General features: G+C 42.9%; 1 protein-coding gene across 8 annotated transcripts in view; it reads right to left on the bottom strand.

Moving 5' to 3' along the window:
* The window catches only part of PALM2AKAP2 (PALM2 and AKAP2 fusion), a 262,585-nt gene extending 255,263 nt beyond the window's left edge, over nt 1-7,322 (bottom strand). For 3 of the 8 annotated variants that reach the window (XM_074932061.1, XM_074932058.1, XM_074932059.1), the window contains exon 1: nt 6,972-7,307. In XM_074932061.1, the coding sequence (XP_074788162.1) occupies nt 6,972-7,016 (45 nt within the window). In that variant the 5' untranslated portion in view covers nt 7,017-7,307. Of the gene's footprint in view, nt 1-6,971 lie in introns of all 8 variants that reach the window. The other 5 variants (XM_074932062.1, XM_074932060.1, XM_074932056.1 and 2 more) reach the window with 4 other exon arrangements.
* Nucleotides 7,323-15,723: the final 8,401 nt, after the last annotated feature.

Genomic DNA, 15,723 nt, shown 5'->3' on the forward strand with positions numbered 1-15,723 from the left:
AGCTGTTCAATAGTTTCAAAAAATGTAAACTTTTCACAACTATTTTATTTTAGTAAAGACTTAACAACAGCAACAAAATCACAGAAAACTTTTCATCAATTTTCAACTTCCTTTGCAAAACTTAATTTGAAAGGCACAAAATGAAATCCAGTATCTCAGCTCCTTGTCTGTGCTCAAGAGATGTTGGTGATGTGTTAAGGGCTAGGAATGTGCTGTGGAAACAATTCTAAATTTAAACAGTTGAGTTTGGGTAAGTCTGGAGACTGTCTAGAAATTTCTCAAGAGTAAGTTGGTTTCTGGTTTCTATTTGTTTCTAGTTTTCCCTGATACCTTGACAGCAATATTTTTTCATCATATTTCCGCTTTTCTTGCTGTCATGTAAACATTCCTAAAGCTAAAATACAGATAAAACCTGAGACAGTAATTCTAGTTTTCAGACATTATAGGCATTTTCCTCTGGCTTTTGGTTTAGAATGTGCAAAGGCCATAACATTGCTTACACTGTGCTTTAACTCCCAGTGTTTTATATGCTCTAGAAGTCAAGACAAGATACAACTGTGCACAGGTTTCTCTGTGCATGGTCTGCCATGAAGCTGACTCATGATATTCCTGCAGCCCAGGGTAGGTAGGGCTGCAGATTTGTGCGCAGGGAAACCTCTCTTCATCCTTTACAGCAAATGCAAACAGAACACTTCCTCTCTCACGGCTGATTTCCACTTAAGTTCACAGGAACCCCACAGGTTCATATCGTGCTCAAAATATAGATCACATTTAGATTTAGTTTGTGATAATCCCTAGTTTACACACACTAAACCCACTCCTGGAAACATTTGCAGCAGGATACAGACTCTTCCTAACCCCACCAGGTGTTCCTCACCACAAAGCACTCTGGAAATCTGTTAATGTTTCACTAGCCCTCAAGTTTTTTTAGCTCAGAATATAAAAGGAGGATAGCTACAGCTACAGGAGGATTTTCTTTTTCAGGTATGTGGATGTTAGGACTGATGAGGAACAAGATGGCAAAGGAATGGTTCTTATTAATTGGAGCCTTAAATAAAACTGAAAGTAGAATAATGAGAGGAAAATGGAAATGGAAACATTGGATTAAACTACGTAGCAGCAATATTCAAATAAACTTCAAAATTAATTGCAAGGGGGGCTTTCTTTAGTGCTGAAACTCGTGAAAACACTTGAAGACATGGTTACTCCAGGAATGTGTTTGAGTACACAGGATGGCTGCACTTTCTTAGACCATTCAGCCCATGCTCCATTCTAGGACAGTGCCTAAAGCAGAAGACCTCAGGAGCATGGCAAATACATGTAAAACTTCTCTGTCACACTTTAGTAACTGGTACCTCAAAAATTACTTCTATCTAATGAGACAGTCCTTCATGGATTTCACTTTCATAAGCACTCCTGGGTTCTTCTCCAGACTGACTGTACTCTGAGCATCCACCACATCCTGGAAAAAGGGGCTCAACAGCCTAAAAATTTATTTTAGGAAGAACATCTCTTTAGGTTTGTTTTATCCACAGTTGCTACTCTCCTTATACACCTATTAATTCTTGTGCCAAGAGGTGTTATCTTCTCTCTCTGTAACACTCATAACCTCATAGATTTCTGAAGATTTTTCTCATTCGCCTATTTTCCAAGCAGAAAAGTCCCAGTGTGTTTATTCTTTCTGTATCTTGATGTCCCTTTTTTTTCTGCAGGCTTTAGGTCTGAAAACAATTGAATTCAGACAGATTTGATCATGTGCTTACCTTACTTCCTAAACATTACTTCCTAAAAGAAGGCATAGGAAACTAGTGTATAAAGTCATCAAAGCAACAGTAAACTGTTGATTAAATGAATTTTCTTTCTATGTAACCCTCAACACCAGAGATTGTAATTTTTATCAACAATGTTCTCTGGAAGGATTCACAAAAATTGTGAAGAAGGGTTACAGGAAAACGACCTTGGGCATGAGATCTACTACTCATGAGTTTTAATTTTATGGGGTAATAGGTGAATGAGGGGGGGAAAAAAAAAAAAAAAAAAAAAAGAGATACTGGATTTCTGTCAATAAATTTTCAGAAACTTATGGATATCACATGACGCTCACTGCAGTTGCTGAGTGTCCAACCCAGAAACGTACAATGCCTAGGTTACCAACAAATGCGATACTGAAAATATACCAGTACTGTCTTTCCAAAAGATAATTGTATCACTATTCTTAAAGACCTGTCAAACAATTAGGGTAACGCTTTATGTAAACATATATGGACCTGCCTGCCTTTTGGGAGGACTGTAAAACATCACCTGGTATAGGTTTAACTGGTGTGAAACTAATATCCATTGCAAGACAAGGACCCCCTCCTTATCCCTGCTGAATTATCTCCCACCATAGTTCTAGTCCCTGGCAAAAGGCAGCACTGCTCAGACTGCAGACTCCTCTTCTGTGGTGCTGGCCCTGTATTCCCTTATATTTGGACTCTGTATTGGCCTCATTAACACCAGCTGTATATATGTGTGAAGGACTTTAAATGGATGACTCCTTTTACCAAATAATCCAACTTGCTCTGCAGGACTGCATTTTGTCATTGTAATTACTCCTCCACCACTTTTTAGTTACTTGCATACTATCAATTTTGATTTTTCATTTACATCAAAGTACCAACAGAGAACTCCTTAAAGCCTTGAAAAGCTGCTTCCTATAAACTCTCCCCTGCCTTTACTCTCCAGGAACAAGGCTCTGTTCATAAGTCTCCCTCACTAACAGCAACTTTTTGTGACCTGTCAGTCAGCCAGTACTTAATCCATCTAAGGCAGACCCCACTGATGCAGAAGGGGACTATTTTTAAACAAGTGTCCTGCCATACTATGTCAAACACCTAATGACATTTAGGTGATGTTAGATCCAGTTCAACAAACTCATAATCTCATTGAAAAGGCAAGAAAGGTCCTGTTCAACAGGAGGTATGTTTGACATGGTTACTTGAATGTCAGTAATTACCTTTCTTTAATGCTTCACTGAGCTACTGGTTCTCAGAGCTGGGCACTTGGTAAACTGCAACCATTGTTACAGTTGCTTTTACTTGCTAAGAAATCAGTACATTTTAGTAGCTTCCCACTTGCATCTGCAGGCTGGACATCTCCTTAACCTGAAAACCTCCTCCAGCTCCCGTGTTAGTTGTTCCTCTAGTGGACAATCTCTCCCCAGTGCTGTCCCTTAATGATTGCCTTTAATTCACCTGATACATGGGTAACACATATTCACTGCATCATATGTGCATTTGTACCCCAGATGCACAGATACATACCCAACGCCTCTGCTTCCCGGCTTTATGACTGCTAGCTAAGGGACGGAAAATATTTACGTTTCGCAAATGTTTGTCTATGTTTAGATCACTATCTGGTGGCGATCTCTGCAGTCATATAGAAGGGGGCTATATAATAAATTGCGGAGCCACACAGTTTATTTATCCAAAATGTGATAAATTAACTCCGCTCACCTGTCCCCCAGCCATGGAGCCTGCATCGTCCAGGACTGTTTACATTCCAAACTTCTGAGCAACTCACAGCAGGCATATTTTTTAAAGCCACAAAAATGCTTCCTTTTTCACCCAAAATTTTACCCACCGCCCCCCTTCAGGAAAAGAGCAGATGAAAGCACTGAATATGTTATAGTAACAAGCTCTGAGAGAAGACGGCTTCCAGCCTCCTCTTTTAACCTCTTGCTTGCCTTCTGAAAGGCATTTTCTTGCAGCGTTCTGAGCTGGCACCACTTGGCTCCGTTGGCAGTAGAGCAACAGATTGGTGCAATGGTGATTTAGGGTCAGGCTCAAACATATTTTCAGAGTGGTGTGGCATGACAGAATGATTTACCAATATCTGTCTGTGGCACACATGATGCCCAACTGGGGAGATCTGATTTGAGTTCTTCTCAAGGAACAATTAGAAAACCATCAGGACCTCCCCAGGACACAAAGTTTGTGTTTTCCTCCCAAGCAGAGAGAAGCGAGTTCCATTTTTAGTAGCTGCCTCACATGTCCCTACTTCTTAAACCAACCTACCTCAATGGTCTGAGTCTTGTTATCGTCAGTTTGTGAATTTTAGGAACTTCAGAATCAGAAGGGTCTAAAAATCACAGCTTAAGCATGTATAATAGTACTAAAAACATATACATTTAAAGCTGGGTTTTTTTAGAATCACACATTCTATTTTTTAAAGACTTAATTAGCTGTTTCTTACCCTGGTAAACCATAGCATCCAAGTTCTCCTTGAACTTGCATGCATCCCTAACAGCTCTGAGACATGGCAAAGTCCATTATTCACAGTTTACAGATGAAAAATGAATGCAGAGAGAGACTAAGTATTTGCTGCTGGCAAAACAAGTGGCTGGCTGATGTTCACCAAGGTTTAGATTAATGTCCTAACAGTTAGATCCCTTTTTCCTCTTCCCATGACACTTTGCACCAGACAGGCATATATTAGAACTGTGATTAGTCACAATAACAGCACAAAATCAAACTTTTCAAAAGGTGATAGCCTTCTGGTGCAAATATTCATGTTTACATGTTTGGACTTTATTTTCCTTAAATACTCAGTGATGCACACTTAAAATTTACTCTGCCTGTCTTCTGGTGAGCTCATTTGCCATGGTGACTGAAGGAAGTACAAACTACAGACAACCATGTGTAGAAGTCCCAGTGGGAAATGGATTTCTTCCTATATGCATAGCATTCAACCATCTTGATTCAAGAGTGCTCGTGTAAACTTCTGCTCATCTGAGTGAGACGCTGCACCTTGTTAAAATAGAGGGAACACCAAGCTGAACCGAAATGCTATCTTTTTTTTCTTCTAAGAAAGGCCATGCAACTTTTGAGGACTGACCTTATTTTAGCCAACTGGTGGTAGAAGAGACTAACTTGTGCCATGTCACTCATACTGATGGAGCAAAGCTTAACCTAGAAATCAACTTATCTACATTATGACAAACATTTGTAGCAGCTCAAGCACAGAAGAAAAGTTATCTGACAAGTTTATATGGAAAACCTCTTGCTCTGCAGAGTGGGTAAGAAAACAAGTCAGTTCATGGACCCACATTCAAGCTTAAAAGGCTGAATATTTCTGATGCTGAAATAAAATTCTTTCAAGCTAATTCACTGCCTACATTGCTATACTATGTTTTATTTGTGGCTAGAAGTAGAAACCAAAAAGAAAATATATATAGAAAATGAAGATTCAGATTCTGAAGGCCTTCTCTCATACCAGCATAAATCTACTGTAAAAAGCTGCAATACACCAGGTGATCATTTTATATCCATAATGGCCTCATTGGTCTGAAATGCAAAGCTCCAAGAAGCAGAGTATCTGATTTACTTTGGTGAAAGGTTTAAGCACATCATGTGGAGTGGAAATGGGTGCTGTTTGGTTTTCTGTTATATAGCGGTCAAAAGAAGCAGCAATAATGTAAACATTGTTTTTAATGTGGAGATGGAAGTTTTTTAGCACTATGCAGAGCAGCAGTGTGTGGAGAAGCTCTGCAGTATGGCTCTGCCATACAGGAGTCCCAACCAGAGGCAGTGGTGAGGGTTGCCTCCGGGGGAATGTCCCCAGTTTTTCCATTTGGAGATTTGGCAATGCCTATGCTGACAGAAAACTGTGAACCATCTTAAAAATATGCATCTACTCTCTGCTGCCTGAAAATTAGACAGTTACAGTATCGCTCCCCCTGTATCAAATGATACCATTTGCTCTTTTTCAGGAAAGATTTTTTAAAGGAAAAAAACCCACAATCTATTTGGTTTACATCTGGTTATTTTAAATCTCCGTGGACCTATTAGTGGAATAGTGGACTTAAAGAAAACTGCTTGGAACAGCAGCAGCAGCAGCAGCAGCAGCAGCAGCAGCAGCAGCAGCAGCCATTCCTCTTACTACAAAGGAAATCTGTAATCTCTGCTGGCTACAGTAAAATATAGCATCTGTTGATCACTGGGAGAACCAGGGAAGGGAGCGTAAAACCCACGCAGGCTCTGCCGTCTTCTGTCAGACACTTCAAACCTCCAGGTGTGTGGTCCCCGGCACTGACCGTGCCACCCGACTGGGAACCACACAGCTGCATCAACACTTCAGCCCTGGGGAAGAAGAGCTGGGTGTCACTCGAACAAGGGCAGGCTGTGTGGGGCTGGCAGACTGGCAGTGCCCACAGAAAGGCTGGCATTTTGACACGGTGCCTGTGCTGTGCAGAAGATGAGCTGGCAATTTCTGTGTGCCGGGATGATGATGGTTTTTAAACAGCCAGGCCCAATCCTCACGAGGTGTCACTGCCCATGTTCCTCTGAGGTCTGCACCAGCTGAAGCCCGTGGCTCACTCCAAATTATGGTGCTAAATGTTAAAAGTTTTATCTAAAAAGGGGCAAAATCCTTGTCTAGACTTTACGCCTTATAAATGAAGGATTCTTAACACCTAGTACTAATCAACTGCTAGATAGCAGCTCTGAAGAAAAGGTTGATAATGCAGTGTTTGTATTGAATTGTCTTAAAAATTAGTAGTATCACAATTATTTTCTGCAGCAAAAGCCACCCTGCAGCAGATCATTTTGTTTAACTTCTTAATCAGCTAAGCTAAAGCTCCCACTGTGAGAAAATATCTTTTCAGCAGAGTACTGATTTTCTCCTGCAAGCTCCCCTCCTCCCCACTTATTCCTTCTTTTCTTCTCCATCATTAATCTTTTAAGCGTGCCACTGTGCATTCACATTTTTCTTTCTGCACGTGTCAGCTCAACGCTCTTCCTCAGAGCCCTCTTTCTCCGCCAAATCCTGCAAAGCAGACTTTAACCACTCATTTCCCGAACGGGGAACTCCACGCACAACTTCGTTGAAAGCCAGGCTCTCCGGGTGCTTCACAGCCACCGTGCCGGAATCCCCCCTTCCCTTCACAACCCGCAGCTATGGACAAAAGAGCAAGTAAAATGAAACTGACTTACTGCTATGGCTTGGAGCCTTTCCTTGTGCAACTCTGCTTCCGCCATCCTGGAAAGAAGGACACGGGAGGAGAGAGAGGGAGACGGGTGGGGAAAAAAAAATAAAAAAAAAAATACGAAGGCAAACAAAACCAAAACAGAGCACACACTGCAGTCACCCAGGGGGAACTGGAGTAATTGCAAAGAAAGCCGAGATCCTGTGTAGTAGTCGGCCACTTTTGGAGGCACTGCAAGCTGGCTCACGGCAGGATCATTTTAGTCACTGGACCGGTGCCTGCCTCGCTGCCTGTCTCCCAGCTGTATTGCTAACTGCATTTCATTGCTGCTTCTGTGTGCTGTTGCTGTCACACAAGCCATGTATGCACTCTCCGCGCAGCTGAGTGCAGGGATCGCTCGCATGGCTATAATTTTTGCGTTGACGTCTCAGCTCATTTGCTCCTCCTATGGGGCGCTGGGTCACGACAGGAGCTCGACATCAGTAGCGTGCACAGTAATCCAAACCTGCATGACTGCAGCAGAGGCTCAGACAGCTGTGCCACAGCATGTCCTTAGCGAGCCGCACGGGGAGGGAAGGACGGTGGCACATGGCGCGGTGAGCGGGAGCTGCGGCAGGCGGGCGGCAGGCGGGCGGGCGGGCGGCTGCAGCCCCGAGTTAAAGCAGTCTGGCTAAGGGAAAGGACAGGGCCAGCAGGAGGAGGAGAGCACAGACCGTGGGGAAACGGCACAGCCGCTTGTGAATGGAAGCGTAACATGGCATGCTGCGAAAGGCTGCTACTGCAGGGCAACCTTTGCGAACAGTGAAGAGCAGAGGTGTGGGGAGGGAGAGGGAAGGCGTCCATCCACCCTGCACGTGCGTTGCACATTAAAGCACTGCATTGACATACATCAGGCACTGGAAAATGACAAAGCCGCCCGTACAAACAGACTCCAGGTGTGTTATAAATAGGGAGGGAGCCAGGTAGGGAAGGGAGGGGAGGCCTGAGCCAGTACTGTGAGGGTACCCTTGATTTCAAGTGTGGCTTTGGGTTTGCATGCGACCTCCTTACTTTTTTTTTTTTTTTTTTAATGATCTCCCATCTGCTTTGTTTTCTCATAAATGGCAAAGAAGCTCCCCACTGCCTCTCAGTCCAGTCCCATGGGGTTCTACTGCAAGGGTGAGCACAGGGCTGCCCCGGTGGAGGAACTGCCACTACTACGGCTGGGCAGGGGCTGTTCTGGCACCCTGCTGCCGTCCTGCTGTGAGGAGAAGTACATTTTGCAGCATGGAATTTTGGTTTAATAACCGCATGTTGACAAGACAGAGAAACCATCATCTTGGAGGAAAGAGGTCTGGAGGTTACTCTGCTTCCCCTGTGCCTGCCCTATGCCAGCCTGGCATTTTACTTCTCTGCTGGCACCCCTGTCTCCTCTCCCAGACACCCTCCACCTCCATCCCATCTCCAGCTCTGGGATGTGTTACCTGCTGCAGGCTGCTTCTCAAAGCAGCTTTCTAAAGTGTTTCCGCCTCTTGGTCCCATTTGTCTTACTGGTGCCCAGCCTTCTTGTCTTGTGATAGCATGTCAAAATCACTTCTTGCACAGCTTTGCCTCTGTGAGACAGGTTCTTCATTGTATAGAAAATTCACAGAACATTATATAATTCTGGTAGTCTCTGTGGCCAAAAGGCAAAGTTTTATTGCTGTATCACAAGTGAGAGACAGTATCTTTAAGTGGGTGTTGGGGTTGGCTCACAGCTGGAGAAATGCAACAGTTCCAGCTTAACCTGGGATACTCTTTCAGTCTTCCAGCTTCAAGTAATTTGTTGTATGGTATATGTCCTGTAGCTTATTTGGTCCTCTTCAGCTTGTTGTTTTTCTTCAAAACCTCTCTTTTTTTTTGTTTTCAGTCACCACATAAAGGCCCATGTACTACTGCTTATATTACTACAGCTGGTTTTGAAATATCCCATCACACAGAATCCAGACGTCTATACTCCCACATGTCCACTGAGAACATACATGGGCAACTCCTACGAAGACTTGCAAGCTATGCAATTAAATCCCTTCAATACCCATCTCATGTTTTGCTGTTAAGCCTTGCCCAGGGGAGGAAGTCTGCTACAGGCTATATCCAGCAAAGGCAAGGATAAGCCCCAGTGGTAACAAGCTAGGATGGGACAGCCCATTTACTCCACGACCTGTAGTCATGTTAGATGCTGCCAAAGGGGTGTGTTAAATTTACCACATTAGGCTATCCCCTCTTTCCTTCCACAAAACATTGAAACATATATTTAAGTGCATTCAAAGTAGTCATACATAAAAGTGTATGTGCACATCTCACTTCTGATAGAAAACCATGACTGTTCATGAAGCACAGTAACTGTAGCTGAGCTGGACACTGTATTTATCCTGTGTTTATCTGCTCTCTCATTTAACTACAGTACTTGTTGCAGGGGAGGGCTAAGCAGGATGCATCCTAGTGAGTGGTGGGGTGTTCCTGGCCCCAGTGAAACATGCTGCAGGGCTGTGCACCCCTCTTCAGTTTAGTTTGGCAAGGAAATGTTGTATCAGGCCACCATGTTGGCTCTTTACGATTGTACAGGAATGGCAAGGGGATGTATCAGTAGCAGAATAGTTTCTTGCTGGTGACTTGCAATGCAAAGGAAAGGCTGGAAATCTTGCAATAATAATAGCCACTAGTTTTCCTACACTGTCTTTCTTTTGTATAGCTTGAAGCCTGTGATGCAGTGAGGAGGGAATCCTTCAGGCAGGGTGCTCATGGAGCACACCTCACACACCATTATGAGGTGACTTACTAGGTCATGCAGAATCTGCAAGGGACAGCCCCTACAGAGATTTAGTTAGTGAAGGCAGCTTTAAACAAAACAAAACACAACAAAAGAACCACCGTCTATTCCACACATTTTTTTGTCCATGTTGGTTGGAATTTTTGTTTTCAGAATGTTTTGCTATGTTGGTAAGGATCTTTAATAAAAAATAAGAAACTGTGTTAAGCCTCACAGTTTTTTATTTGTTTTGTTTTACTTTTAGGGCAGGAGGACAGGGTACTATTTCTAAATTTTGAAGATACTAAGAAAACAAGAGGGTGTGGGGAGGAGAAGAAAGATTCTAGAAGAGAAAACAAGTAAAAGAAAAGAAGTATTTTCACATACTTCTTTTTGGTAGCTAAAAATGAAGAAGAAAGGAAAAATGTCCCTATTATTTTTCAAATGCCAGTTAAAAGACTGTTCTTTTCACCGCAATTTTTAAAAGAGCAAAAACTGCTACATCTTAATAATGTGTGAACTGCATCCCATTTCCATGCAAAACAGATTTTTATTTTCATTTCTCTGGAAATGAGTGTAGGAAACAATCTGTAGTCCCTGCTTAATGCTGGAGAGGATCCTGAAAGCACTCTGAGTTATGTGTAGCCTGAACTTTTAATGAGACAACTTAGTTATATGGTGGAAGTCAGGTCCTTGTCCTTGCTATGGAGCATGGAGCTGGATTAGTAGTTTAAATCACCCGTGTTTGTTTTTTGAAAAGCCATTTTCTTTTTTTGACACCCCCCTTTTTTTTTTTTTTTTTGCTATTGCCTTGCATATTGAAGAACCCTGCCAGCCATCTTGTCCTCGGGGAAAAACCTTTGGCTTCCCATTCTCCTGGCTGTTGGTAAGACTGAATCAGTCTAAGAAACCAGACTTTGGCCTGAAGACTGCATAAGGAAGGCACACACATACACATGAGGGTCAGGATTAACACCTCAGCCATTGCAAATGCATTGACATATTTTTGTGGTGACAAGTTAATGGTTGGATCCTGGCAGTGGTTGTCAAGAAAACACAGAGCAAGGAGGGAAAACAGGCTTCACATTTGCATTTCAGATTCTTTAAGAGGAGATACTTCTGGCTCTTAAAATTACCACATGCCAGCATGTTGCATTGTACTGTACTAACACTGTTCTGGCATCCTCAATATTGTCGAGCATTCCTCCCTAGGGCATATTTAAACCACATTATTTTCATCTGAGTTGAAATTCTGAGGTTTGATTAATCCGTTTTTTACCTTCCTTACCAGACTTTGGCCTCAGATGCTGTATTAAAATAGGCCAGGAATTAAAAGTTTGTCTAAACTTTTAGATTTGTGAGCCCATTGACCATGCTCACTTTTTGGACTCCCTCAAACATGGTGTCTCACACAACACAACCTTCAAAATTTTTGGCAGTGGCACCATCTGACATTTCCAGAAGAGGCTATTCCATCTGCGGTTTTAATTGGGGCTTTTAGCTGTGTGAGACAAAAGCCTCTTGCTGTCCTTCTCTCTCCTGTACCCAGGCTGCTTGCTGGGGTGAACAGTGGCTGCAGCACCAGAGGTCGTGCTTGGGCCACTCGGGAGCTCAGTGCTTGTACCTCAGGGACCCCCACCCCAACAAGCCATCACCTCAGGACAGTTGTCCTCATCCCATCTGGACAAGTTAACCCGGTAAGCAGTGGCTGCATGGTGGGGACTGTGTGTCCAAGCCTTGCACACCCACTCCAGGTGGCTGGTTGTGGGTGTGCATGGTCTGTTGCCACTCATGATTTGCAGTGGTGAAAGTGAGAACTGGCTGAACACCCGAGTATGTGCTCTCACCCTTCTGCTGCACGGTGGCAGATGCTAGCACCAGTACACCTTCTTCATCCCCCACTGCCCCTGCGTAGGTTTTCATGGGCCCAGCCTCCAGGCAGTGTGGGCTGGTGGGAAAACCACCTGAGCAATGGGACAAGCAAAGTCTGGAAAGCCTCCTCTCCATCTCTCACAGCATTTCACACCAGGAAAATGCAGATGGGGAAGCCATAAAGGATATGCCTGAAGTTGAACAGGAGGGCAGTGGCAGAGCTCAACCTATACATATGAGTCCAGTTCTGTAAGTGCACAAGATCATTCTTTCTTGATTGAAAAAAATCTTTATATCAGACTTGGTTTAACTGAAGTTGTTTCCTCCCTCCTTTTTCTGTTGTTTCAGTTATACCACTTGCTATCAAGACTTGGAGATGAAGCATGCACAGCAGGAGATGGCATTGTTTAAGAAATAAAAAGCTAGAGCACAAGGCTTTGTTTTAAACCGTACCAAGACAGCAGGCTTATGAATAGGTAAGCCATAATTTATTAATAAGTGCAGTCTATTAGGTTTTTCCTTGTTTGCTTGGTTTCGTTCTGCAGCCATGGAGAGTTTGCACTGAGAATTCCTCTGACTAGAGGGATCTCCACACGGTCATTCTGGTGGCAGGACACACCCTCTCAGTGAACCACCAGATACTCTGAGTTGAAGTGGCCCTTAAGAGCCTCCACAGAGCAGAGGTCTTCTGGCCAAATGATGTCTGTCTTCCACAAACAGTTGCTCGTAAATGATTCTGCTGCTAACAGGGACAAGAAGAAATGGCTTTCCTGAGACCTCTTGTCCTGCCATCCCCACTGCCATGCTTACACAACCTCACGTTAGCCTGAAATTTATTCAACACCTTCAGTCTTTGACAGTAATTAATGAAGCAAGATGCAGAGCACTCCCTGTCAAAGCCTGCAGGTCAGTAAACCAGGAGATCCTGTTTGCAGTGACTTTCCTTGAAGTAGCAAAGAACAAGAAGTGATGTATGCATTTCACCTTTCTCTCTTCTTTCCTCTCCTGGTAGTTGGGGTTATTTGAAGCTTCCCAGGTGGAGAAATCAGCCTGTCTCCTCTTGGGATTTCAGTGCCAGCTGCTAGCATAGCAGTTCGCTTACCCAGCTAATGCCTTGCTGCAGGAGCCTAGCCTGGCTCCTGGGGAGCAGAGGGGGATTGGACAACCTACAAAGGAGAAACCTAAGGCAACCTTTCCCATTTTTGTTTATTCTCTCTGAAATGACATAAACCCAAAAATCCTAGTAAGTCCTTACCTTCAGCTTTCTATTCTCAGTGCCTCCCTTGACACTTTATGTCCAGTTGGGGTAGAGAGCAAGTAATACTCCCAGCACTACAGTGCAGGGCAGAGATATATCTGTGAATAGAACAACTCTTCACTAAAAAGGGAATTTTTGTTGAATTTCTATTATATCAGCATACTGATGCCACTGAAATAGGTCACCACCTCTTAGCTGCGCAACTCTCTGTAACTCTTAATGAGCTGAGATTCACGTGTAGACCAGGACTTGTGTTAGCCATCCCATTAGAAACATTTTGTGGCATTGAATTTCATGGATCCTGACAACTTTAATGCTGATAGAGAAGAGAGTCTTGCTCCTCTTGCTCCTTAAAGCTGACTTGGCTATTCAAATCTGTCAAGAGAAAGAGGAAATAAAGTACTTTTTTTTTACTTTGGATTTAAAAACTAGAGCTTGGTTCTTATAGATTCTGGCATGTCCCTCTTCTTTCTGTTCAAACAACCCAGATTGCAGCAGGAAAGCTGCTTTTAGCAGCATTTATTCCTGTTCTTGTGCCTGATGATCTTCCTCCACATATAGTACATAGCTGAAATGATATTCCCTTAAAAACCACAAAATATTTACTGCTGAGGTTTGTGCTAGTACACTGGATTTTGCTTCAGAAATGAGATAGTAAAGAAAATAAGTTACCTGTAGCCCAATTGACAAAAGCTGTAGAAGAGGTGAAAGTGAACTACTGCCCCAGAAGGTAACTGGGGCCAGAATCTGAATATTTGGGTTTTATTGCTGCTCTGATCACTGTGTGACCTTTGCTTCCATTCCCCCATATATGACTAAAAGGTAACTTAATACAGCATTTTCAAACACCCTTTTGGCTCCAGACCCTCCAGTCCATTCTCAGTTTGGTCTCCTATCCTAACAGGCTCCTCAAAGAAGGACTAGGGCATTAGCATTGCATTTGCAATGCCAGAAAAGTAGTAAGGAGTTCACCCCAGTCTACAAGGGCAGCTTTTTTTCATGGCAAGCTTTCAGCTAAGGCTAAATAACCAGAAAATTTAAGACAGTATGCTTTCATTCTCCATGGAGGGGCTGCCCAGAGAGGTGTCTTCAGACTGTTTGCATCAAGGCCGTAATTTAATAATGGGCATTTCAGATCAGTCCACCTCCACTCCAACACATTATAGCAATGAAAGAGCTGGAATTTTGATTTTATCTCTTTGAGGAAGAGGAGTTAAATCTATCCATTCAAATAAGGGATCTGACAGTACTTTGAAAGAGGAGAGAGTCAGATCAGAGTCAGGTCTACTTATCACAGCTTGTCTTTTTGAAATTCTCGAGAGACCTGTCATGTAGCCTTTGAGTCTGCTAGCTAGTGGTGCCAGCACTAAAAAAAGGCCCCCCTAAGGACAGATTTTTAGGCAGTATCCCATCTTTGGTCCACTGACCTGAAAAAAAATGGAAACCTTTTGCACAGAAATAATTTCCTGGCCTTTTGGCCTCTGCTTGAGATTGTGACAGAGTCACAAAGAAGGATCAGAGACAAAAAACCACTGGCTACTTTCTAGATCCATGCTGGAAGTTTAATACAAATTTTGGATCAGTCTACACTACGCCCAAACTGGTACATCCAACTTTCATGGTTAGCTAGGGAATTCATTAAGCTTTTCACAGCCTGAGGCAGCCACAAGGTGCCAAGACTTTGCCTTGAACCAGTGTAACACACAGAATGTATTATGCAGAGCTACCGTGTTTCATATGTGCAAGTGATTTCTTCCAAGGATCGTTAAGCCTGTTGTTTCTTCTTCACGGTCCCACTTCCAGTGCTCAATTCAAAGGCAGGCAAGTACACTGTGATGTCCTTTTCATGGGAAAGGTATCCCTCCTGGTTCCTTGCTCAGGGCCACTGCAGGTATGTGGTATTCCCTCCAATGCCTTTTAAAGACTAGTGCTATAGACAGCAGAGGTAGATGCCGAGAAAAAAACATAATCAGGCTTCCTGAGGAAAATGCAAGTTCTACTGACTTCCTATTCAAGTTGCTCCAATGGTATTATTTTATACTTCATTGTTATAAAGTACAAATTGGAGAACTGTTTTACATTATATTGCATACCACAGACAAGCCTCACTTGAGATTACCATTAAACTGGTACCTCTGGTGTGCAGCTAATTAGGAAACCATCTTTATATCTTGCACCTCTAATGTACAAATGCCTTGTCTGGTAAGTAGCATTCAGAAGAGACAGTATTCATTAAAGCTAGTAGTCAGATGTTCATAGGATGAAATTTAATGCTGATTTACAAAGCAGTCTAAATGATTGACATTGTCTTCCACTAATTTCAGTGGAAAATCATTCTTAATCCTCTAGACTGCTTTGAAAATCCCTGTCAACATGTCTGCATTTTAAGCTTCTGCATATATTCCAATTTTGGAACCTGGAAGAGAGTACAGTACAGAATTGTTTCAACACTAAGCAATCACCCAACCTTTTAAATAAAGATATCTGGGGAGAGGCTGAATGCTTTAACCCTGAAAACTTGTAGTTATATCTTAATTTAGTACTTAAGCAGTCTGTTCATCTTTCTCCAACTTGCTGTCATTGATGTGTCTTGTACTGGAGAATAACAAAATGTGGAACAAGGCTGCAGGTATGCTCATGGTAAATTCAGATCTCCACAGAGAGATGGTCTGAAGAGAAGTTTACCTGCAGCTAGGATAGTTATTGCTGGGTATGCCAGGTATGAAAAGAGAGAGGCTCCCTGTGAGGCTGGGAATGGCTTACAACAGACAGGTAGCACAGCAGAGCCTACTGTAGTTATGTGCTCTAGGCACTAGATCATCATGAATTATACCAATAGTAACCATGTAGCAGTGTCCTCTG

The sequence above is a fragment of the Athene noctua genome, chromosome Z (genome assembly GCF_965140245.1).
Source record: "Athene noctua chromosome Z, bAthNoc1.hap1.1, whole genome shotgun sequence".
Lineage (NCBI taxonomy): Eukaryota > Metazoa > Chordata > Aves > Strigiformes > Strigidae > Athene > Athene noctua.